This window comes from Protomyctophum parallelum (assembly GCF_964188405.1).
Source record: "Protomyctophum parallelum genome assembly, chromosome: 10".
Classification (NCBI taxonomy): Eukaryota; Metazoa; Chordata; class Actinopteri; order Myctophiformes; family Myctophidae; genus Protomyctophum; species Protomyctophum parallelum.
This window is the reverse complement of record NC_139704.1, coordinates 29,102,641-29,129,304: the sequence shown is the minus strand read 5'-3', so window position 1 is coordinate 29,129,304 and position 26,664 is coordinate 29,102,641. Positions and strand designations below refer to the sequence as shown.

General features: G+C 45.7%; 2 protein-coding genes across 4 annotated transcripts in view; both read right to left on the bottom strand.

Moving 5' to 3' along the window:
• Nucleotides 1-26,664, bottom strand: part of loxl4 (lysyl oxidase-like 4) — a 336,094-nt gene that overhangs the window by 9,165 nt on the left and 300,265 nt on the right. The window lies entirely within an intron of this gene.
• On the bottom strand, nucleotides 45-24,944 carry sfrp5 (secreted frizzled-related protein 5). Of its 3 annotated transcripts, none has more exons than XR_014569901.1 (4): nucleotides 23,686-24,944; nucleotides 12,213-12,290; nucleotides 349-1,892; nucleotides 45-318 (listed from the first exon to the last, which is right to left on the bottom strand). XR_014569901.1 is itself a non-coding variant. In XM_083775709.1 (3 exons), exons 1-3 carry the CDS (start codon nucleotides 24,254-24,256, stop codon nucleotides 1,564-1,566), a joined length of 978 nt encoding a protein of 325 aa, XP_083631835.1. In that variant the 5' UTR covers nucleotides 24,257-24,944; the 3' UTR covers nucleotides 327-1,563. The 3 variants fall into 3 exon arrangements, 1 of the variants encoding a protein (XP_083631835.1); XR_014569902.1 differs by having other exon boundaries at nucleotides 45-314; XM_083775709.1 differs by lacking the exon at nucleotides 45-318 and having other exon boundaries at nucleotides 327-1,892.

Genomic DNA, 26,664 nt, shown 5'->3' with positions numbered 1-26,664 from the left:
AAATAATGAGTACCACACTGTAAAATCCTCAGCGTCAATTTAACTCTGAATGTACAAATGGAAACAAATGAACCCTTTTACGGGTTCATTTGTTTCCATTTGTACATTTTCAGAGTTAAATTCACACTGACGGTTTTTACTGTGCACATGCCTTCTCATCCAACATTGTTGGTTCTTTCTTATAGTCTCTCTGTCTTTCCCTTTCTTTCCATTCCTCTCTCTCTCTCTCTCTCTCTCTCCATCTTTCTTTCGCTTCTTCTCTCACGGGAAGATGTCTTCTGGCTCTTATCCTCTCTCTCTCTCTCTCTCTCTCTCTCTCTCTCTCTCTCTCTCTCTCCGTCTGGGCACATATGAGCCGTGGCTGACTGCCGCGGAGGAGAGCGTTTCCGGGAAACTGTCCGTTGCGTCAGTCAGCCGTGGGGGTGGAGCTTCTTCTCCATCCACCAGCTGTCTAAAAACTCGGAAATGACGTAAAACGTAGCTTCTTCTGTCCGCGGCTGTCTGCTCATATGTGCCCAGGTCCCCACTCTCTCTCTCTCCCTCCGTTGTAGAGAAGAACACCATTGATTCCACTTCTTTATGCTGTACAACAGTCAGTGGAAGCGTCATCATCCGGTCTGTCCGTTCCGTCCGCGTCTCATTCCGTCGTCCTTCTCTTCTCCCCAAATATACCACAGGAGGAGTGGGACGAAAGGAAAGGCCTTGTTTTCTAACCATCTAGTGCTTATCTCGATTACTGTACCTATACTTAATTTTTTTATTTTATTTTTTTACATGATCAAACAGATACATACAGAATGTATGTCTCTGGTTTTAACATCTCGTGGGAGCATCCCCGACTCCACACTGCATACATGAATAGGTATAGTCGTATATTTTCACGGAACCCTTTTTTTTTTACACAGAGAAAATTCTCCTTTCACCCTCAACTCGTCTCCTATACTCTGTACGAAATGATTACATACAGTAGTCAAACATTACGCCCCCCTTCCTGCGTCTGTCAACACACGTCCCATATCCCACTGCGGCTTCCAAAAGGATAAATGTGACCCAGGCCAACAGAATGTGCCTCATGTCGGCAGAATGAAATGGTCGAAATGGTCGAAATAAAACCATTTATTTTTATTTATGTGATTTTCGTTAATTTCATATTAACACAGTTTGAATGTTTGTAAATGTGTTTTGATTGTAAAATATGGTACTTTTATTTATGATTATCGAGAGAGGAAAACAAAGAGTGGGCTAGGCAGTTTCTATGGATTCATATAGCGGCAATCTCACTTATTAGTTCCAAAAATGTCTGCTGTTTGTTGTTTCAAACTGGGACAATTAGACAGGCAGGAAAATAAGATTGTGCTACTGTATGTAAGGATTTGGGGGATTTTATCTACTCTGATTTACTTACAACAAGGGGGGGCGATCGATGGCGTATAGTGCACTAACTGGGTAAAGATGGCGGAGGACTATAGCTGGAGATCGGAGGGAGGAGGAGAGGGCGAGGGGGGGGGTAACGGTGGCCGCGGGCGGGAGGTAGGGAGGGACCGGGGGGGGGGGGGGGGGGGGTCACTGAAAGACCGTGTGGTAGGTGGGGCACTGGTGGGACTTCATGTACTTGACGGCGAACTTGAGCTCCTTGCTCTTCTTGTCCCACTTGTGGATGGACATGAGCAGCAGCTGCTGGTCCACCTTGCGGCCCATGATGAGGAAGTTGGAGTTGAGGCTGTCGAGCTGCGCGCACGGGCAGTTGGCGCCGTTCTTGATGTAGAGCGTGAGCTTCTTCAGGTCCTTCTTGCGCAGCACGCCCTGCTTCAGCACCTTCTTCTTCTTCTGCGCCGCGATCAGCTTCCGGTCGCCCTTCTCCTTCTTCACCTCCTTGATCTTCATCTTGAGGGCTGCAGGGGGGGAAGGGGGGGGGGGGGGGGGGGGAAGAGGGGAGCACATTTAAATGTTGGTATGTTTTTAGTCATATAAGCCTTTTGAATGGTTTTCGTTTAGTTTGAGTCACATTCTAGTCACCTGGAATGTTTTAGTGTCTAGTTTTAGTTGAGTCACATTCTAGTCACCTGGAATGTTTTAGTGTCTAGTTTTAGTTGACTAAATGTCATGAGATTTAAGTTGACTAAATCTACACTAGTCGTCGTGAGCTTGTAGATCTGCCATTTTCAGCATGCAACCATGTGTAAAATGACTTGTGTATTTTGCTCATACTGGAGCTCTTGTCCACTAGACCCACCCTTCCTAACATTTTTTTGTCTACTTCGTATTTAGTCTTAGTTTTAGTGATCGTAGCTTAGTTTCCATTTAGTTTTCGTCAGTGAAAAAAGGTAGTCGAGGAAAAGAAATTCACTGGGGTGGGTAGACATCAGAGAGTTTGATGAGTGAACTTACTACAGTACATGCTACATGCTCTGAGAGGCACAGACATTGAACCCAGTGATTCCAGTCCAAAAAAGAACAACATGTTTCGCTCGTTTCAATGTGTCTGCTATGTAAACAACGTCGTACTAAATCCACGTTCGAAGCCATCAAATGATGTAATGGAAACACATGCCATTTCTTCTTTTGGCAAAGCTAATCGTCTCAACGTTCAAACTGTTCATACCAAACCCTAATTTACTGCCTGGCACTGTAGTCCAGCCAAGTTGGTATATTTCAAGAGCAGTCTTTTTCTTTCTTTTTATTTTTACATATTGTTTTTGTTATTATTATTTATGAGGCCTACAGGTAGACATACTGTACTGTACTGTACTGTACATACAGTACTGATGATGATATCCCCCCCCCCCCTGTACTATAGTCTCATGTAGCCAGACAACTATTCCACAACCTCACCTCCCATGTAAAATCCGAGTAAGGAAGCTGCCATTTCCTTTCACATTTGTTTTTATTTTATCTTTTCCATTTAAGCAGCAATAGTCAATATTAGCTGATTCCTATTTATATTGGAATACATTTGCGTGACTGTAAAGACCACATGAAAGTGGGGAGGAGGCTCCACTTTAGAGCCCGCTTTGTGGCTTACTCATGATCAGAGCTTCCATGCTCCAGAGGGCTGTACTGTATGACTGTATGCTCCAGAGGACTGTACTGTATGACTGTACGACGGAAGCATTTGAACATTGCGAGAGGCAACAGTCTGGTCACGCGAGACTACCACTATCCCTGCTGTTTCAGAGGGCCTGCTCACAGGAAGAACACTGAGCTCTGAAATGAGCAGGCGGTTAGTTTACACCTCTCCTGAGAATCATCATTTAACCTCCGGCAACAACTCAACACTAATATCCTGGGGAGTATCCAAAGACTACATCCTGTGCGCGTGTGTGCGTGTGAGTGCCTGACTCTGTGTGTGTGTGTGTGTGTGTGTGTGTGTGTGTGCGTGTCTGTGTGTGTGTGTGTGTGTGTGTGTGTGTGTGTGTGTGCGTGCCTGCGTGCGTGCGCGCGCCAAGAGAACATTTTAGAAAAATCTGATTCTGCATTTATATTCTCTGCGTTATCTTATTTAATATCCTGGACACTCTGTTTTTGCACTGGTGCATGGTAACACCATATCCCATTTGCAAAAAACCCAGATAAGCTCCCGGCTATAAGAGAAACTGGAATATTGTACCTGGAATGTTCCAATATCATCCAGGCTTCTGGATCATGCAGATTTGTTTGTGTATGCTTAGTTTGACCAGTCTGACTGCGTCCTAGTGGTTAGTTTGACCAGTCTGACTGCGTCCCAGTGGTTAGTTTGACCAGTCTGACTGCGTCCTAGTGGTTAGTTTGACCAGTCTGACTGCGTCCCAGTGGTTAGTTTGACCAGTCTGACTGCGTCCTAGTGGTTAGTTTGACCAGTCTGACTGCGTCCTAGTGGTTAGTTTGACCAGTCTGACTGCGTCCTAGTGCTTAGTTTGACCAGTCTGACTGCGTCCTAGTGGTTAGTTTGACCAGTCTGACTGCGTCCCAGTGGTTAGTTTGACCAGTCTGACTGCGTCCTAGTGGTTAGTTTGACCAGTCTGACTGCGTCCTAGTGGTTAGTTTGACCAGTCTGACTGCGTCCCAGTGGTTAGTTTGACCAGTCTGACTGCGTCCTAGTGCTTAGTTTGACCAGTCTGACTGCGTCCTACTGGTTAGTTTGACCAGTCTGACTGCTTCCCAGTGGTTAGTTTGACCAGTCTGACTGCGTCCTAGTGGTTAGTTTGACCAGTCTGACTGCGTCCCAGTGGTTAGTTTGACCAGTCTGACTGCGTCCTAGTGGTTAGTTTGACCAGTCTGACTGCGTCCTAGTGGTTAGTTTGACCAGTCTGACTGCGTCCTAGTGGTTAGTTTGACCAGTCTGACTGCGTCCCAGTGGTTAGTTTGACCAGTCTGACTGCGTCCTAGTGGTTAGTTTGACCAGTCTGACTGCGTCCTAGTGGTTAGTCTGACTGCGTCGGTGCGTCCCAGTGGTTAGTTTGACCAGTCTGACTGCGTCCTAGTGGTTAGTTTGACCAGTCTGACTGCGTCCCAGTGGTTAGTTTGACCAGTCTGACTGCGTCCCAGTGGTTAGTTTGACCAGTCTGACTGCGTCCTAGTGGTTAGTTTGACTGCGTCCCAGTGGTTAGTTTGACCAGTCTGACTGCGTCCTAGTGGTTAGTTTGACCAGTCTGACTGCGTCCTAGTGGTTAGTTTGACCAGTCTGACTGCGTCCCAGTGGTTAGTCTGACTGCGTCCCAGTGGTTAGTTTGACCAGTCTGACTGCGTCCCAGTGGTTAGTCTGACTGCGTCCCAGTGGTTAGTTTGACCAGTCTGACTGCGTCCCAGTGGTTAGTTTGACCAGTCTGACTGCCTCCTAGTGGTTTCCACTGGAGTTGCTCTTCATTGGAGCTTGTCGTTTGGTTCACTAAACATCCTGCGCATGCAAGGTTTTTCAACAAATGCAATTGTAGTATTATTTAGGAAAGATTTTCAACAAACTTTTTAAGTCACTTGTGGTTGGGCGTGTGATCATGCGCCCGTGCGGAGGAGCCGATGGCCTCGACATCAACGATACAGGGAATCTGGTATTTTTTATTTATTCCGGCGGTCCCTGTGGACCAAAGCGGTATCATTTCCCCAGAATAAAGACACTATTACCCAAGAGCACCATTGCCTCTTGTCGCCAAGAGGTGGATTCACCATCTGGTGGCTTGTGCTTTTCTTTTGACAATGTGAGCGCGAGATGTATGGTGTTTCGGGAAAACAGCTGTTTGCAAGATGTATAGCGATGAGGCAATGTGTCTGTAATTGCAGCTATGCAAGATTAATAGATTTTGAGGAAGATCCAACCCGATGTCAAGCATTTGGAATTATAGAAATAGCCGATGTTCACTCTAATGGTCTCGTCTGCTTACATCGTTCATGTGCTTATATCGTTCAAGGCATCGACATTTAATTTAATGAGAAATAAACGGTAAAAATGTCCTTGTAGCTGACTCCGCCACATGGTGGCGGTATTGCGTTCACTGTATTGTGAACTTGTGAACTCAATACCGCCGCCATCTGGCAGAGTAAGGTTACCTCGTAGCTGGCTAGCTGATTTAAAGGTACTTCAGACAGACACTAGATGGCACACTGCACTCCACACATCACGATCTGTGGTATAAAGTTAATTATTTAATAATATCTATAAGTGCAGTTCTTCAGTGTGTAATGCACCGTCTCCCACCAAGCGTCCTTACTGAAAATGGAAGCAACTGGATGAGGCTGCTGTGAGCTGACAGATATAAACAAACCAATACCTTTGGACCCAGCATACGTGTTACAATTGTTATTTCGCAATCATAATATTGTTTTGGGGGGAAATTGATACTTTCATTACACACCGTTTTAAACATTCTGTGGCTTTATTTAGTTTCTCTGTCTACCATGCATTTCTCGTTTGAATATCTGTTACTATACCACCAACATCTGCACCCAAAGTACACAACACAACATGTCATTAATGGCTTCAATGGCTATGCCCCTACTGTCTCCATCTAATTGTGTTGTTGCTGCATGTATTGAGACAACTGCCATTGTTGTACAGTATGTATTACCTGCATACTACTTTTTCAATATTAAAGGTACTCGCCCTCACTTTGAATGGTCAAGAACTGTCCGTCCTGACTATAGCAGATAACTTTTCATTTCATTTTCCTACTCACACATGCACAGTATACTTCTATGACGCAAGCTAGATAACACTATGTCTGACAAACACCAGAAAATGTAACTAATGGACTGTAAAGTCCTGCAGTGTTAATTTATCAATTTATAATACACAATTGTAGTACCCTCACATGTGTACACTCAGAGTTAAATTCACACTGAGGATTTGGGCTGTCTGGACTGCTGACTTGCGTCTCCTGCACACTGGTGTATATGAGTGCGTATTTGTACACGGGAGAGATTAAAATTGAACTGCCAAGCATTTGAGAGAGGAATTCTCTGGGTGAGCGCTTTGACAGGCCAAATTAATCATGAGCAGGGCAAAGGCACACAGTTGGTATGAAGCTCGGCTATGTACCCAAGCCTTTTGGAAGATTGCCATCTCACTTCTTAACCTCCTTGTCTACTGTTTTATAAACATACGTCCGTACACTCTGATATGCACACACATACGCGCGTACACACACACACACACACACACACACACACACACACACACACACACACACACGCGCGCGCGCGCGCGCACACACACACGCACACAGGATTGTAGCAGGAAGGAATGTGTGTGCATTGAATCGCCTCAGAACCTGTTCCCCACTAAGACCTTTGGCGTGTGTGCGTGCCTGCCTGCGTGCGTGCGTGTACGTGCGGCCGAGTGTTCCTACATGCACACGTGTGTGTGTATATTCTTTATATTCTATTTCACTCTGAGGCAAATATTACTCCACTACGATTAATTGACCGTTTTAGTAACTAGTTATACTTTACAGATTTTGATTCACATACAGTCCAGTATTGTACATCAACTGATACATAACAATATATTACCAGTAAGACGCCTGAGGGGGCGAGAAGCCTGCACTGGCTATACTGTATATGGAGCGTGTCTTTTCAGGCCGGTTGTGAACTCTAGTTTTTGCCGGCTGCCGGGCGCGGCTGCATTAATAACTTTGGGGCAGGCCCGTCTAGAGTTTAAATGGACAGATATCAGTCAAAAGGTAGACATTGAGAGGAAGGATGGATGGGGAAGGATCAATATACATGTATGGAATGTCAGAACAGGTTCTGACATATATCCATAATCCATTATACTATAATATTGATGACATCAGGGATCTCCATATGGGCTTAATTGCGACAGCAGATCGCATTTACTATGATCCCTGATGATGTCACGTGATGTCACGAGACCTGCAGAGGAACCATATATGGGGGCTTTCCCCATGTATGGGAAGTTTGAGTGATACGCTGACTGACCGACTGACGGGAAATGCACGATTCCATAGTTAACTGGATTATCTTGATCCTGATTGGCCGGGCCGCATGTTAGATTTTCAACCGAGAAGAGCCCGCCAGACCAATGCCAGGCTAGTGATCTGCTAGCGAGTCAGGGGCTGGAGCCTATAGGCTACTACACAGCAGCACACACTGAACATGAATTATACTTCTGCACAACGAGTACAGTTCAAGTATAGAGCGTCGCAGTCCAGCCCCCTACCAGGGCCCAGGAAATGATTCCCCGTTCATTTTCCTCATAAACATTTCAAAAAGTATTTATTTAAAGACCTTTTAAGCGTCGTACAAAGCCAACTCGAGCTGTGAGAAATCATGACAACAAACACAATTTTTCGGGCCGAACAAATAATTTGAAAGAATAAGAAAAAGGTAGGTTACAACACATCTTTTCTTGTTTTTCTTCTATGTAATTATTTGTTTGGTCCAAAATGTTGTGTTTATTGTCATGATTTGTCACGACTCGAGTTGGCTTTAAATATACTTTTTGAAATGTCTATGGGAAAAATGCATTGGGAATTATTTCCTGGGCCTGGCATCGTCATGAAAGGGGGTGGGACTGCGACGCTCTATAATGCCAATGCATTTGTATTGTACTTCTACTCTAGTAAAACATTTTAAATAAGGACTTTAAAATCAGTATTTCTACAGGTGTTGTAGCTGTACTTCAACAAATCCGAATACTTCTTCCACCCTCTTTATGGTCTCAAAACCAGACCTCCATGCCACTGTAATGTACACTGGGCAGGTTCAAATGGTTTGCCCTACGCCCCACTGTACATGTCCACCCATATCCAGTCATGCTGTAAGTGGCGCACTGGGGCTCTCTCTCTCTCTTTGCAGTCGAGCCTGGCCAATATCCACCATGACAAGCTGTGCCCGCTTTTTTCATTACACAAACTCACTTTCTCTTGTGAGTGAGTAGAGGATACATGAAGGAAGAAACAGAACAGACGGAGAAAGAGGGTTGGAGGGAGAGCAAGACGGAGGGCCAAAGTGGGAGAGTTGGAGGAAAAATAAAGTGACAGAAATGGAGAAAAGTGTTCTGTCATGTTGAGGAAAAGCAGCAGCGGCAGTGTGTGTGCAGCGACGTCACAGCCTTTCTGGACCCAAACTCCTCCCCTTTAGTGCAGAGGTTCTCAACCTGGGGGTCGAGACCCCTCGGGGTGTCCCGAAATTATATATATAAAAAAAACCCTGAATGGCTGGAAAATGGAAATTTAGAGTTTACATAGTAAACATAGTTAATGCATAAACTTTACTTAATGATTTTATCTGATTTCAGTATTTATTTATTATGAATTTCTCTATTATTGTAGGATATTGTAGAGGTCAATTTGTATTGTTGGTGGGGATGGGGGCTGAGTGCGGGTCGCGAGACATGGCCAAAGCATTTCCGGGGGTCCCCAGCAGAACTCATCCCCTTTTGTTCACCATCACAGACTAAGTAAGTAGCCTCGTGAACCAACACTCTCCGAGCCATGTCACCCATACTGTACGTCAGGAGCCTATCTGCTGTATAGCCTGAGACAGCTGATTTAAACGTACGCCCCTGGACATGACACTCTTTCTGTATGATCCCTGTGCTGTTGACCCGTTGTTGACCTCAAATGCTGGATGAGGATAAGACAGAAGTTCGGTTCTAGTGAGCAGAAAGAATCAATAATAAGCAGACTTGGCTGTAGAAAGTAACAGTACAGTAAATAACTTGGGGGTCATTAGTGATTCTGAATTAAAATTTAATTCACACATTAATCATGTTACCAGGATTGCCTTTTTTCACCTTAGAAATATTTCACGAATCAGAGCCTATTTGTCATTGGACGATGCAAAAACGCTGATCCATGGCATTGTTTTTTCTCAGCTTGATTACTGCAATGCACTTATTTCTAAAACTTGTCCAAAATGCAGCAGCCAGGGTTTTAACTAAATCTAAGATGAGAGAACATATGTGACTAAATTTGACTGAAATTTGACTTTTCGTGTCATATGAAAGCAGGGAATCATATAGCTTCAAATAGAGATATTGGTTTTTTTGTTTGACTCACCGGTTTTGGAGATATGGCTTATCACTAGCACGTCTAAGCGGTCCATCTGACCGATTTTGAAGTGGATTTTCTTTGCCCATGAAGTTCTGAGAAAGTTCCCCTTGCATGACTTTTTTTCTAAATATTCTATTCAAATCATCTCTGTTTTTACAGTACACCCAATCCTCCCCTTGATGCTGAGTGCCAAGCAGGGAGACATTGGGTACCATTACTACAGTCATTGGTATGACTTGGCCGGTGATTAATCCCCCAACCTCACAGTCTCAAGGCGGACACTATAACCACAGGGCCACTGAGCCAATGACATAAATCTTTATGAGCCTATCAAACTCCTCCCCCTTTCCACCTTTGTCATTTGCGCCCGTGTGGCCAGATGATCCACCTCTGAGGAATGTGCGAGAAATCGGAGCTCGAAAGTACTCTTTCACAGGACACTCTCTCATCTTTCTCGTCTTTGTTCACGTCTCTTTTTTTCCCATCCTCTCCTTTTTGCTCTAATCAAAAGGCCAGTATTGAGTGGCATTTAGGGTGAGCAAAATGTCCACGGAGGAGTTGGTAATGACGTTCACAAAGCATGACACAGAGCTGGAATCAGACGTTACCATGTTGAACATCACAGCGTACGGTAGAGTCACTCTTGGCTCGGTCCGACGAGCTCTGAAACGTTGATTCATTTAGTCGTTTGAGAGACTCATCTCTCTGCTAATAAACTGTAATCTGTCCAGCCGCTCCAGCGCTAGTCTGCGGCTGGCTATCTGCCGTCCGATGTAATCACCAGTCTGAATGAAGCAAGAGAGAAAGACCGTGTGTTTGCCTTCTGACCCCTCTGAAAAATCACCCCCTCCCCGGGGTTGGCAACGCAACATAACACCTGATTTATTCTTGTTTTGACATTATGTTGCGTATACCACAAATAGCTGATCTACAAGCTCACAACACGTTGCAATGCGTCACGTTGTGAGCTTTAGATTATGCTATTTGTGGTGCTTGACGGCGCTGCGCAACTAAGTATAAAGCAGGCTTCTATAGAAGAGTTCAATGAACCAGACAAATGTCTTAAGTGTGATTTTTAACATTTGTGATAGATGATCAGGGACGAGCCAAGAACTTTGGCTGCTGTGAGCAACGCAGACAAAGGGGGTATTTTCTGTTGCTGTTGGACGGGAGCGCTAATGTTCGTTCACTTCATATTTCTACCGTGTCCTCTTCTGAAATGTTGACTATCACCACACCGTGTTCCAGCCAAAACAGGCTTAAGAGCACGGATTGTGAAACTCTTTGCCCAGCTGAATGTTTTATCTCCAGCATTCTGGATTCACGGCATGCCATAAAACATGCTGTCAATACAATGCTCTGTAGGAATACAGTATGATCTATTCCCAGCAATAGATCTGACCACATGCTGTGTACAGTACGTTATAACTGATGGGTTTTGGGAGGCTGAGCCGTGCTCTTGCTCTTAACGAGCCTCGCAAGGCCACAAGTGTCCTCTCGCCATCGCTGCGCTGCAATGTATTGAACGCGGAGGAAAAGGCACGACAGTATTCCATTAGTTGTAAATTCAATACAATAATCTGCGGGCGGAATTTCACTCCTGTGAAGACATGTAGTCTGACGGGCCAAAAAGACTCCAAGGAGAACAGATGATTAGTGCAGTTATGTTCTGGCTTCATGTTTGAGGTCATAAACATAATGGTGAGGGAGCATATTAGATAATGTGTTGAGGAGATATTCCATGGCGCTAGAGGGGTGGTTTTAAGACTTTAAAAACGTTTTTTTTTTTTTTTTTTTACCGGAATCCCCTAGGGCTCTATACTAGGCCCCCTCCTGTTTTCACTCACAAACTAAATATTTTTGCCCGAACGTTTGCCCCCCAGAATAGGGACGCTATGGGTTCATGTGGTTAAAAACCGCTCAGGTTTTTGTAGGAAAAAGGAAACCGATGTTTGCAGATAGAACAGTGTAAGGCGCCAAATGAAACCCATGTACACAGTCAAATCCTGAGTGTCAAATTAACTCTGAGCATGCACAAATATAGCATTTGTACACACTCTGAGTTCCAAATGGATAAATTGGCTGTGTGCATATATGATCGATAGATAGGTAGGTAGGTAGGTAGGTAGATGTAATAATGATAATGTACATAATTTAATGGCTGATCATATAAAATGTGATGAGACAGAGGTACTTGGTGGGACAAAACGCACCAAAGGATGAATAAGGCTCATATGACTCACCTTTTTTTTTTGTCCAATTACTTAAGGATATTACCGTTCTACTTAATTTCTAGCTGGATATGTCAGGGTTGGGGTGAGTTCAGGTCCTTCTGGCTCCACATTGGTCCATGGATCTGATTATGGATCACTTAATATCCTTCATATTTTCCATAATGCAATCCAGTGTTTTATGTCCAGATGGGCCCCAGTACTGGTGCTCACTGTGGGAGCAGTAAATCCCAAAGGTGTATGCGTGCGTGCCTGACTGTGTGTGTGTGTGTGCGTGTCAAACTTTGAGTATGCACTTTTTTAACACTTTCCCAATTAAACACTTTCAGTTTGGCATCTCTATTTCGGCCATTTAATATCTACGAAGAATTCTTTATTTGATCTGAAGATTTTTTTTAGGATTTCTAAAAGTATAAAATAGGGCTTAATGGTTAGCAACAGGTCTTTTACTCTGTGCATGTCTTCAGGTTTAATTTGATGTTCTGTTACTTACCAAAGTCACTGGCGCAGTAATGTTCCATGATGTTGTCTGCTTTCATCTCGTTATCACACGGGGGGCAGACCTTTGACACTGCATGGGGCACACAAAAGAAGAGACAGCATATATCTCTGATCAACACAGTAAAAAGGTACATTGTATGTGCAGTGCAGTGCAGTGCAGTGCAGTACAGTACAGTACAGTACAGTACAGTACAGTACAGTACAGTACAGTACAGTACAGTACAGTACAGTACAGTACAGTACAGTACAGTACAGTACAGTACAGTACAGTGCAGTGCAGTGCAGTGCAGTGCAGTCATTTGATTTTGAGTATCTGTCGATTTTTCCTGATCCGATATTTATATTTGTATAGAACACTTATGCCATATCACAATAGTACCATTATCCAAAATCACAGACAATATCCAGTCTAATATCATGATATGGATATAATATTGATACTACGGTTGTCCCATGTTTTCTTTTCTTTTCTTTTTTGCAGCCCAATCCGATTCCGATCATTTAAAGATTACGTGATCGACAACCCTACTTCCCAACCTGTTCCACGCCAAAGGACGTGCAAATGACCATATAGCCACTGCATGGCTGTGGGCCGCCCCGGATATGAAATAGCTTCAACGAAATAAAGCCTGTCTACGAGCTCACAACGTGTTACCATGTGACACGTTGTGAGATCATATAGATCGGCTATTCGAAACGGCGACGTAGCCCACTTTGAAACCCATGCAGTGCGTTGGCTTTCCAGAGAACTCAGTGGGTGGCTGAGGCCACGTCTGTCCCGCACAATTACAGTCAACGAGACCAAAGTCATGACAGCGAGCGTCCTTATTGGCCCCTGAGACCCCCCCACCCCGAGCACACGTTTGAGACGCACTTGTTTGGAGCCCGGCTTGTCAGTGGCTATTTGCTGCAGAGCAGGAATATATAGCCCAGGAGGGTCTGACTGATGTTTGCCCTGCAATTACGGCGGAGAAAATGTTTTAATTCCAGCCTGTTGTATATTTTTGGTGGTGCAGGCGTGGTCTTGGCGTGCCGGGGTAGGTAAACGGCGCAGCGGTCCAGCGAGTGGAGAGGGTGAAAAGTGATTCAGTACACAAGTCATTGCTGGAGCCGCGCCACTGACACAGCAGCCACACGTTGTGAAACAGCCGGGTATGGAAACCAGGGAAACAAGTCCAGTTTATTTTTAACTCAAGATGTAGACACCACCCAATGTCCCCCCCATCCCCCCAAAAATAAATAAAAATTAAATAAAAATAAGAATAAGAATAAATACAAATAAAAAGTTTGCCCCGGAACCAAACTAGTGAGCTTGTAGATCAGCTATTTTCACTACTTCTTAAACATTTGTTTCCTAATTTATGGAATTTCTTAGATTTTTCTTTGATTTCTCAGTGAAATTACACACACACACACACACACACACACACACACACACACACACACACACACACACACACACACACACACTATACTGTGTGTATATATATATATATATATATATATATATATATATATATATACACACAGCATATAATGTGAAATAATTTCAATGCATTGAACATTAGGGGAATGTTAAATGCATTGAAATAATACAAATCTAAAACAAAATGTAGGAAACAATAAAATATGGGATCCATTAAAATATGTGTCCGCGACCTCTAGTCTAGAGGGTTTAAGTATAGTTAACCTCTAACTCTACCCCCCCCCCCCCCCCATTAGAACCCCACGTGGTGAAGCTGAATTTCCCCCGGTGGGATTTAACAAAGCCCCCCTCCCCCCACCCCCCCCCCCCCCCCCCACGGGCCCACGCACAGAGATAGATAGATCTCCTCTAAACCTCCATGCCCCGAGGGCACAATGAGGGAATGTGATGATGTGATCAGATAAGCACCGTTATGTCCCCACGGGGCGTATAGGGGGGGGGGGGGGACACGACAAATACACCCATCGCACCTCTGCTCAAATTAATGACACATCTCATTCCTACACTTCCTGCACCTCGCTGCCTTGCTGGGGGGCACAGGTTCTTTCTGCACCTCGCTGCCTTGCAGGGGGGCACAGGTTCTTTCTGCACCTCGCTGCCTTGCAGGGGGGCACAGGTTCTTTCTGCCATGCACAATATTCAGCTTTTTTTTTAGTGGTGCAACCACTCCAAGGAACAGCACCTATATGTGTTCACCTATGTGGCCATAAGCACCAGTATATGACTATGAGTACCAGTAGGGGCGCTGTTGTGCCAGAAACAGAGAGAGATAGTATTAGTGCTGCACTGTTGCCTGCTAATGAGAGAGAGAGAGGAGAGGAAAGGGGGGGGGGGGGGGGTTGAGAGGGGAGTTGCACCACTCAGTTCACACGGTGTGATCTTTTTTTGCAGTCGCACCATCTCTGGCTCCCTCTCACCTTATGCTTTCTGTCTGTCTGTCTCTGTCTCAATGTTTCTTTCTCTGTCTGTCTGTCTGTCTGTCTTTATTTCACACACGCACACACGTGCACGCACTCACGCACACTCACAGGCCCCTAGGTTAGAAGTCATAGTTCAGAGGTTATCACCCCAGCCTAAACCTCAGCGTCTGCGCAGATAATGAGAGGGGTCGAAGTTCAACATGCCTCGCTGCCTAGGTCGTGGGGAGGTGAACCTCCTATACCCGCCGCAGTGTGTCTTCAGGCATGTGTGTGTGGGTGCGCGTGCATGCGTGCGCGTGTGTGTGTTTGTCAGTGAGAGCTGAACCATGTTCTTGCAGAGTAACTGCCAAGTTTTTCTTTTTTTTCCCTCCTCAGAGGGTTCCCATGCAGTCATGGGCAGGAGGGTCAACTCTCTTATTGTCTGGTGCTGACATGGAGGACTTGGACTGAGGCATAGAAACACATAGTGAAACACACATAACACATGCGTGCATTCACGCACGCACGCACACACACAGGCAGGCGCATGCACACGCACACACACACACACACACACACACACACACACATACAGGTCCATTTTGACACTTTCAGGGTTAACTGCATGAACACTAGCGTCCCTTGTCTTTGAGCGAACATTCTGTGAAGATTGCGGATCATAACATTTGATGTAATAGGGGAAAAGGAGCAAATCATGGAGGGGGGAGTGAGAGAGAGAGAGAGAGAGAGAGAGAGCCAGTACTCCTCTGGGATTATCTGTTTTGAATGTTACTCTAGTCTAGAAGCCGTTGTACATCTCATTCAGACTCCAGGGTAATTCATTCTGCTTTCACAGTGGTGGTGGTGGTAGGGGAGGGGGGGTGGCTGTATTGGCTGAGGGCCCGGTTGCGTTGCTGCCAAAGCGTGTGTCCCTCCGTGAAACCAACCCTCGGAGGGATCAGACCCTGAACCGCCATGCTACTGTCGGAGGAGGCCTCTGAGAAATCAATTAAAAGGGTACAACTCTAGCGAGTCATCATCTAGGCTCCGTGACGGGCAGCAAAACAAAGCGTTATAGTGCTTCCATGGAAAAGGGTGAACCTAACACTAACAAGCATATGCATTATGCCTCTTAAGATCCTGAACTTATTATCCATATACATTAATTGAAATCAATCAATTTAAATAGTACCTCTGTAGTGATTGGATGAGGAGTCATTGCTCTTCCATTGATACATTTAGACTAGTATAGACCCTGGTGTCGCGTAGGACACCAATTGTTTGGCAGTGTCATTCGAAGCAGTCGAGCGCACCAGCTTGGACACTAAATGTGCCGCCATCTTAATTGTAGTCCGGACATTTTTGCAATTAGCCCTTTCACTAAATCCCACCCCAAAAAGCGATTGTCCAATGCCAATCCAAATAGTTTAGCAACGGTTGCTATGCAGGTCAAGCTTTCTTCGCTGCTAACGTGCCTATTGGACAAGGATGGTTTGGGGAGAGACTTGGTGAAGGGCTAATTGCCTCTCTCCCGGGAGAGGGAGACAATGGACATGATACTTATAGGGCATGCAGCTTTAAAGTGGCGTCCTTTTGACAGAGATGGGGTGAAGGATGGCAGGATGGTGTACAACCATGAGCAGTAGAGAGAGGGGGTCCTCCATGCCGTTATGGCGTCCGGCAGCAAGCCTGAGGGGAAATGGTGTGAGGCAGGAGTCCTGGAACTAACTCACGCATACTTAACATATCTGAGATGGTTGTCACCAGTGGTGGAAAAAGTTATGTAGAAATACATGCATTACAAGTAACAGTCCGGAATTAAAAATGTGCTTGAGTGAAAGTATTGGTATCAAAATATATTTAAAGTACAAAACTAAAAGTACTCATTATGCTGAATGTCCCATTTCATTTCACAAGTTTTCAAACGTATGAAAAAATATAGCTCACAATGTGCCGCTTCGCCATGCATTGTGAGCTTTGTTCTCTTTCTTAGATTTTTCCCGTCTTGCATTTTCATTCTGTTTCACCTTCTCCCTCTCTCTCTCTCTCTCTCTCTCTCTCTCTCTCTCTCTCTCGCTCTCTCTCTCTCTCGCACCCACCCACACACACAAGAAGCAGTCATAGAACATCTCACAGTGTCTTCATCTGATCCCTGGCTGCGAGTCTTGTTCCCTGCAGCCAGTGCATCACCGAGGCTTTTATGGGCAGAATGTTCCGTTTCAAGTATTGCGCCGGGTCACAATCTCACGCCTCATTTGGGCCCTTTAACTTACGAGCAGCAACACTTATGACATAAAACGGTACTGTTGCCGGGGATGAAATACAGTGTGTGATTTATGTCGTGAGGGGGCTAACATCTGTTTAACTGCAGCACGCGGACAGACAGAGGAGGAATTAAACAGGGCCCGCGGGCCATGCACCCCCCCCACCCCCGGGCCTCCCCCCCCCCCCACCCCCGGGGCCCCCTAAAACACAGCACGCTCCTCGCATCTGCAGGAATCCTACGGAACAGAGAAACAGAGAAAATACATTCTCAAAAAGGCCTAGGCAGTCTTCCATGCACAGAGCATTGGATCACATTTTCCCTTTCATGCTCGCAGCCAGAGCCACATGAGTAGCGTCCATTGTGCTGTCGGGGAGGACCTGACGGTGCTGCGTGTCTGACTTTATACTGTGGCTGTAACTGATCACTGGCCACATCAATGCACCACCACGACAATGTAACTGATCACTGACCACATCAATGCACCACCAGGACAATGTAACTGATCACTGGCCACATCAATGCACCACCAGGTCAATGTAACTGATCACTGGCCACATCAATGCACCACCAGGACAATGTAACTGATCACTGGCCACATCAATGCACCACCAGGACAGACAATGTAACTGATCACTGGCCACATCAAGCCACCACCAGGACAGACAATATCTTTGACACCATGCAATTTGTCTCCTCGGACAAACATGCGTTTGGACAAACGTGTATATGAACATTGGCCTCGCGTCAGGAAGATTTAAAACTGTAGTTGGGAACTTATTGCGATTAAAAAAAAACATTGTTTTAATCAGGCCTGGGCTGACAGAAAAAAAAACAATTGAGAGTGGTGGTATTAGGGCTTGCTTGTTTGTGTGTGCCTCGACAGAATGGGGCACTATCTGCTATCTGCTTGCCGGTTAAGGCCGGTCTTAATACAGTATGACTAGTATGTCTTCGGTGGTTGGGGGTGGTCTACTCTTCCATTGGGGTTATTTAGAGCCCTGCGTCGGGTAGGGCTATACTGGTTGACAACCAGTCCTGCCTGAGGCTCGTATGGCCAGCATCTCCCCTGGAGAAAGGGAGAACTACCTCTTGACTGAATGTTAGAGAGTGGGTCTGTCATGTTGTGGCAGAATCCAATTTGAATCCCAAGTTGCAGCTGCATTCACATCAGGCAAGCGGTAGACGGCAAACGGCAAAACCTGCTGGACGGCACAGAACGGTAAAAAGATTAAATATTTTAACATGGATGCCGTCTGTCTCCTGCCGTTACCGTGGCCGGTTCTGGCTGCGCTGCCGTCCTGTCCCGTTCACCGATTCACTGATTCCATGTGAATGCAGCATGAAGGATTGCAGTTTTTGGGTTGTTTCTTTTTTGTATTGTTTTCCCTTTACCGTATAAAGCTGTGTTATACAGTTAGAGCACGACTGACTGTAATTGTTACAATATGTTACTGTGGAAAAATGCAATAATGTTTCTGTAATGCATTGCAAAATACAGTTAACACTTTGTGCCCCACCACTTTAACCCACAATCAGTGCCAAAGAAATCCGCGCACTGAGCTTACAAAACGCGACACTTCCGCCTCCGCCGGATATGATAGCCGTCCATATTGGAGCCAAATTCTCACTGGGGATGTATCGGCAAGGATTGCTTTCACTTTCTTAGCGTGATTAAAGTTTAGACTTTTATAAGGTTCCAAAGATCGTAGTTTGTCCTTTTGAAGAGAATAAGGACTAAGCGCGTGCATGCCTGCGTGCGCGTCGGATCCGTGTGGAGGCTGTCTAACATGTGATTAAAAATAATTATAATTATAATAAAATTAAATAAAATTAGATTAAAGAAAGACGTAATATGTTCTGGCACGGGGGGGGGGGGGGGGGGGGAATTAACGTAATGTCACGTTTATTGGCCTTTATTTGGTTAAACATTGTAAATAAAGTTACTGTACATTACAATTGTATTGTAGAAATGTCTCTGTAAAATCTGACAAGATTTTAAGGAGCATGGCCAAATGTTCTGATTTGTTGTTCTGAAGGACCAATGTTAATTGCTGAAGGTAGGCCAGATCAAATGGAAGGGTGGGACTCTCTGTGTTGAGTCTCGGCTGTGCTTACGGCTGCCTGGTTCCTTGGGCTCTCTCCAGAACCTCCTGCCAACCAGCGCTCTGTTTGTGTTGCCTGCTACAGTATATCTCCAGACTTGTGTTTCAGGTAATCACACCCCACGGGCCCCAAAACACATGCACGCGCACGTGCACACAGACACACAGGCACGTAAACCTGCCGTAGACGCATGTACAGTACATGCGTATACATATGCGTACGCACAAATGTGGACCGACGCGTTCACAAGCAAACACGCCCTTGCACACACAACCCCATTCACACCCATGCACGGAAGTGTGGACACGCACACGCTTACGCACGCACACAGACACACACGCACACACGCATTCTTACAACTCACACATTTTTTGGGGAGTGCTTCCCTCACTTTGTGCACTGACAGTGAGGTGGAAAGTGAATTTAACTCTGTACTGCTAGTTTCCACAGGAGCCCTCCAACCATGCTATATCATGTAATTGCAGAATAGCTCAGATAGCATCAGCGTCCCAGACGGGTGTGTGTGTGTTGTGTGTGTGTGTGGGGGGGGATGGGGGGGACGGGGACGGGGGGGGGGGGACGAGAGCAGAAGCAGGCAGAAACGGCACTAGATGGCTGTGATTGATACGGGCCTGATCCCAGATCCATCTGGATTACCACACGAATACACAGATGATCCCGTCCAAAGCGTCTCCCCCCCGGTGCACTCTGACACCGCTGGATGTTTAGGACGCAGAGTTATTCTAGGAGATAATTCTCACCTGCAGGAGCCTCTGTCTTATCTTATGCATGCGTTTGTTGCCGTTACAAGTGTGTGTGTGTGTGTGTGTGTGTGTGTGTGTGTGTGTGTGTGTGTGTGTGTGTGTGTGTGTGTGTGTGTGTGTGTGTGTGTGTGTGTGTGTGTGTGTGTGTGTGTGTGTGTGTGTGTGTGTGTGTGTGTGTGTGTGTGTGTGTGTGTGCGCGCGCGCGCCACAAGCATATTTGATGAATAGAGACTTTGAAGCCAATTTCGGCTTACGATTAGGACAGGGTTATGATTAGGCATTTAGAATTATGCTGGCTGATTTATGCTTGGTTTCACACCGGTGTTGTCACGCATCCCCGGTGTTGTCACGCATCCCCGTCCTCCTAAAATATTGTCCTCAGAAGTATAGGGGTGTGTGTGTGTGTGTGTGTGTGTGTCAGGATGGCCTCATCGGCACATCAGAGAAGCTCCAGTTCTTCATAGAAGAACAGAATGTCAGTGGCTACGCCTCCAGGCTACAACTGATACCAGTTCACTCTCAATTTCACACACACACACACACACACACACACACACACACACACACACACACACAGACATACTGTCTACACACACACGTCAAGCCCAATCCTAAAAACGGTTTCTATTATGGGGAACACACACACACGTCATCTCAAGCCCAATCCTAAAAACTGTTTCTGTTTCTATCTCCTAAATTGTTATTTCAGGAGCCATGTTCAGTCATTTCTCTCTCTCTCTCTCTCAAAATGTATGTAATGACGATAACACACCATGCAGCTAATGCACAATATCAAACCACTCTCTGTAATCTGGGCTGTCTCCATGGAGTGTTTTATTAGATAAGATCAACAAACAAAGTTGTCTGTGTGCGGACATGACAGATAAAGTTCAAGCTGTCTCGCTTTCTCGAGGAACATGTACAAAAAAAGAAAAGAAAAAAAGAATGAGTTATTGGGGCTGCAAAGCCAATATGTCACATAGTTGATACTAGTCCTACAAAAACAGAACATCCATTTTCATAATGGAATAAGCTAGCGCCGCTTGAATTCACCAGAGCAGCTTCAAGCCATCCGTTTTCCCTTCATTTTCCCCCTTGTGCAGACCAGTGTTGCCATGTCTGCTTATTATAAGCGACTTTGGGCTTCTGAAAACTCTCTTGTAAATTGGTACCGATTTTGGGGTGAGCTTGTGTAGTTGTTGTTTTTCTTCCTTCATATTTTCATTTTGGTGGTCAAGGACCACCAAATGAATAGCCTACAGCAGGGGTGGGCAACTTTGACAATGGAGAGGGCCACTATATTTCCACACACTCTCCAGAGGGCCAATCTACAAGCCGATCTACAAGCTCAAAACGTGTTGCAGTGCGACGCGCTTTGAACTTATATTTTGAACTTATATTTTTGCTATATTCGAATTGAAATCCTGAATAATGTTTTGCTATTTTTGAATTGGAATCCTAATTTTATTTATTTTTAATTTGATTTCAAATGCATTTATTTATCATTATGTTAACTTTATGAACTAAATACAAATACATTGGACATAAAAAAGACAAACACATTTTAATACTAGTCATTAGCTGAAATCAAGAATATATCAATGGTCGGATATTAACCTGTCGGCCGCATTAAGTGAGGGTAGCTCATGTATGGCCTACAGTATGTATTCGTATTCTGTGCCAGGGATCCCCCTACCGGATTTGTGTTGATTTGTGTGAAAATGTTTCAAAAGTATTTCACATTTTGCACTTTTTTAAAGATTTGAAAATAGGGTTGCGATGCAAAATGAGCTCTAATCGTCTATTTTCAAATTGCTGATGGTTATAGGTTTAAAATGCTCGTGTGGCTTATACTGTATAGTCATTTATTTTGGGCTTGTTTTCAAAGACCTGTTGGCTTATTTCTCTCAAATAAATCTGGCAACACTGGCGCCTTGAACGGGCTTCTCCGCAGCGTTTCTGATCCAAAGGGAAGATAGATCTTTATCATTTATCCAACGTCTTCTCATAAAAAAAGAACTCTAGATGTTGCTTTGGATTAAAAAACGTTACATTTCATCTTCCAACTGTACTGATTCTTCAATATTTTTCAAACGTTTTCAAACATTTGCTGTTTTCCCCTCTATAGTTACTAAATGTTTCCCTTTACAACATTGCAGCACCGCTGTCGACATTGTTTCACATGAAAACAAAATAGAATCTGAACCTAAATTATATTGGACATTAAACAAATCTTAATTAAATAAATGGAGAAATCGTATTGAAGCATACACAGATAACAGATGGTAACAAATGGTTAAGGGCACAGAGTGGAATAATGAGATGGTAACGCGTTTTCTACAAGTCCCTCTTGAACGAGGAGAGAGCTACCCCTTTTATGCAACAGGAAAGGAGCTTTTCTCTTCTCTGTCCTCCCTCCCTCCTTTCCTTTCCTCCTTTCTCTCCTTTTGTTTATGCTCTATCAGGGACAATCACACTTTGGCCATTCCCACTCTCTTGTCCTGTCATGTCCACTAATTAGCAGGGCTCGGTAATTGGCCTGCTAGCTAATTGGCCTGCTGGCTGCCAGAGCGGGCTGAGACACAGTGGGGACTGTCCCCTTCACATCTTTTGTTAAGAATCTGTATTATGGGGAACGCGAACGCGCACACACACACACACACACACACACACACACACACACACACACACACACACACACACACACACACACACTCTCTCTCTCTCTCTCTCTCTCTCTCTCTGTGTCTGTCTCTTAGTTTGTGCTACAATCATCTCTGCCAGAAATTCAACAAAGAAACGCTGTTGTCATGGTTTGTCATTCATTGCGTGGCCGTTTCCCTCGCCACCGTCCGTTGCATTGTCACACGTTTAATGACACAATGCATGCAAGGCTTCCTGCTGTGGGGACCATGACTCACAAGGAATTAGACATTATTTTTTCCAGTATATACTGTAGGTCCCAGAAATATTCTGTAGATTGGTGGATCGGTACCCATACACTGTGTGCTGACATTCTGTGTCACTGTGCAGGTGCCCTCGAACACACGCGCTTAACTTTGCACGCATCCACGCGTCACCCTCCCAAGAAGCCTTAACATCACAATACATTCATTTATCTTAACTCTGCAAACGATCAACAAGAGTGGAGTCTGTCTGTCTGTCTGTCTGTCTGTCTGTCTGTCTGTCTGTCTGTCTGTCTGTCTGTAGGCTTTTGACAGGGAGCCTTCCTGAGATGTCCCACCTGTCTGTCCCTCATGCTGGCCCGTCCTCTGCAGAGCCTTAGCTGTCGCTAAAACTTCAGTATGAACTCCACAGCGATTCCCCTGGCTGTGCTATAGAGAGTATACAGACTAGAGGCTCTGCCTGTCAGCTTCAGTTCTTCTTTAATGTTGTTCTTGTTATCACAATCCTCCGTTTGCCCAGGCGTTATTCAATACAAATGTAAACGATAGGAATTGTATACAACATCTTTGGTGAATTGGCGCCTTTTACATTAGTGCTCTCATTCCAGTTAATTGATATTATTTAGTTTGATAAAGCTATATGAATGTGATGGCTGTCATTGACTGTGGTACAGTATCGGTACATTATGACAATCATCATCCACCATCTAACAGGACTGTTCTATAATGAATAAATAAAACTACCGGTAGGATTAATCAGCACTCTCCAATATCATGAAAAAAGAAAATAGCTTTGTTCTCATATCAAAAACATTCTGATTCACATCACTTTAGTTATTATACCCTTGTGATGTCTAAACAATGTGCATGCATGCCATGTATACAGTCAAATTGGTATGATTTATCTCTGACCGTGAACATAGCGATAGTGTACATAGTGTAATTACATTTTAAGTTAAATCTGTGTATATGTGCAATTGTCATCTACTCTGTATGGATGTTGGCGAGGCCGCGCATGTGCGTGTGGTTCTGCCGTCCTACCTGGCGGAGGGGTGGCGTGGTTGGCGGCAAACTGCATGGGGATGCAGAGGTCGTTGTCGATGGGGAACTTGTCGCAGGTCAGCATCTCCGGCCAGGGGAAGCCGTAGGTCTCCATGACCGGCGCGCAGCTGTCCCGCACGGCCTCGCACAGCGAGCGGCACGGGTAGATGGGCCGGTCCAGGCAGACGGGCGCAAACAGCGAGCACAGGAACACCTGCGTGTCGGCGTGGCACCGCTTGGCCAGCAGGGGCACCCAACTGCCCGCCTGCTGCTTGACCTCGGGCATGGTCTCGTGGTCGAGCAGGTTGGGCAGCCGCATCTTCTTGTAGCCCACGTTGTGGCAGAGGCGCAGGTCGGCGGGGATGTCGACGCACTGCGGCTGCTTGGTGTAGAAGCGCCCGTTGTGGAAGTTGTCCGACTGCCAGCTGTAGTAGTCGTACTCGTCAGCCGCCGACGAGGCAGTGGCGGTCAGGAGGAGGAGCAGGAGGAAGAGCGAGAGGCCTGGCAGGGCCTCTGCCGCGCAGAGGGAGCCCCGCCGCAACGCGCCCGGCGTCTGTCCTTCGCGTGCCATGTCTCTCCGAGCGTGCGGGCCGACGAAACAACTCGTCACGCGCGTATCCAAAAAGTCTCCCGAGGTGAGACGTGTACCCCCAAAAGCAGGGAGAGGGGACTGCCGGCAGTCCAACGTATAGGGCTAGACGCCTTGTGGTAATCCTTTTTTCTGTTTTGTTTTCCTGAGTGGTAAAGCCGGTGGTTAAAAAACAAAAGTAAGTGTTTAATTCCACTTCTTCCCTGGAGAGGCAGCCCCCCTATAAGCCGTGAAGTGAAATTCCTCCTCTGAGTTTGTGTGTGTGTGTGTCTGTGTGGGTACGGTGTGCGTGCGTGCACACGCGCGCGGGCGTGTGTGTGTGCGTGTGTGTGTTATCTGTATGTGTGCGTCAGGTAGCTGCTAGAGAGGAGGCAATCAGGGAAAGGGTGAGAACTGAGAACAGTAGCACAACAGCTCTGCTGAATTCTGTCTATAACTCAACCTGTACTCTTCTTACTTCTTACTCCCCCCCCCCTTTCTTTCTCTCTCTTTCTCAATCACTCTCTGTCTGTCTGTCAGCCTGTCTGTCTGCCTGTCTCTTTCTCTCTCTCTCTCTCTCACTCTCACTCTCTCTCTCTCTCTCTCTCTCTCTTGTCGGTCCCTTAGCTGTCTCCTGCTCTCTCTCTATCAGATTGGAGCCGTGGTGGAGAGTACCTAGGCTTTAAGAGAGGCAGAGGCAGTGGGTCCCGGCAGCTGCCTGCCCCCAAGCAGGCTCCGGGACCACTCTCCCTCCTACTGGCCTCCCCTGGACTCACTCACAGGGTGCTCAGCCAATCACAGCCCAGGGGGAGGTCCTACGGGAGCCTTGCGGACCCCCCCCCCCCCCCCCCCCACCACCACCACCACCACTCCTGCCCCTTTTCTTCTTCAAAACCCCTCCTCTACTATAGATTGAGACTGTGTGTGTGTGTGTGTGTGTGTGTGTGTGTGTGTGTGTGTGTGTGTGTGTGTGTGTGTGTGTGTGTGTGTGTGTGTGTGTGTGTGTGTGTGTGTGTGTGTGCGCGAGAGAGAGAATTATTTTGAGACACAAACATTCACATTCTCCGTTTAACAGTGATCTCTTTAGCCTTTATTGAAAGGGGTGTACGTTCTGTTAAAATATGCGATAAATAGCTCCATATTCATATAGTGATCATTGCTGTGATGTGATTACTGTTTGTTCAGTGAAACGGCCCTCCCTGTCTTTACAGCTCTTTAGTAAACAGAACATCAATTCAGGACGGTCAGGTCAGGACGGAGCATACCAATTGTAACCAATTAGGAGAGAGAACTCAGGATAAACAAGGAAATCGGAAAACAAAAACAAACTAAATGGGAGCTGATCAATGCTCTTTACGGGGTCAATTCTCTCCACTGCATAACATCTGAAAATGTATTTCCTGAGAGAGCTGGAGCTGCAGAGACAGGGTTGCTGAAACGACGAGCATTTTCTACCAGAATATCATCTCTCATACTCCAAAACAGTCCAAAACTGTTGCTTTTCAGGTTTCAAATGTAAAAGGATGGAAAGTTGCAGATCGACAAGTTTGAGTAGATCTGCTACTTTTGACACTTCTGTGTGACGCTGTAGTATGTAGTATATAGGCCGTAATTGACAAAAAAGAAGGGAATTAAATACATATGGAGATAGGAGGTCTCTGTCTGACGGCAACGATATACAGTATACTGTAGCATTTACTTCTTAACAAAAATGTACTTACACTCACACTAACCCCCCCATCCCCCCACTCCAATAGTAAACATACATTGTTCTTGCATTACTACAGCGATATTAAACCTTGTCCTCATCTCTGTCAAGAGCTCCATGAGATCTCTGCACATTGCTTCACAGATGCGCATAATCTGTGCAGGAGAAATCACATGATCCTCCCTACCCCCCACCGAGCCCCCCCCCCCCCACACACACACACACACGCACGCACACACACACACATGCACACACACACGCACACACAAGCACGCATGCATGTGCGCTCACTTGCACCCACACACACACACACACACACACACACACACACACACACACACACACACACACACACACACACACACACACACAGGTACAAAAGTTCAGACACAAAGGAGAGAGAGAGAGAGAGAGAGATAGAGAGGTGTACTTGGCACATGAGAGACATAAGTACACTGTAAAAGCCACCCTTCACGGGTCCATTTGGTTCCCTTTGCACACATCACAGAGTAAAATGAACACTGAGGTTGTTGTTTTTTTCACTGTGTTTCGCTGCTGCGTTGCGAGCCACCCTGAGAATGAATGGGGCTAGCAGGCAGCAGCAGCTACAGGTGGCTAGGTGGTTTTCGCCACGCTATGGGAGATATGCTAATGTGTGTGCTGGCCGTGAATAGAGGCACGCTGCCTTTCTGTCTCTTTCTAT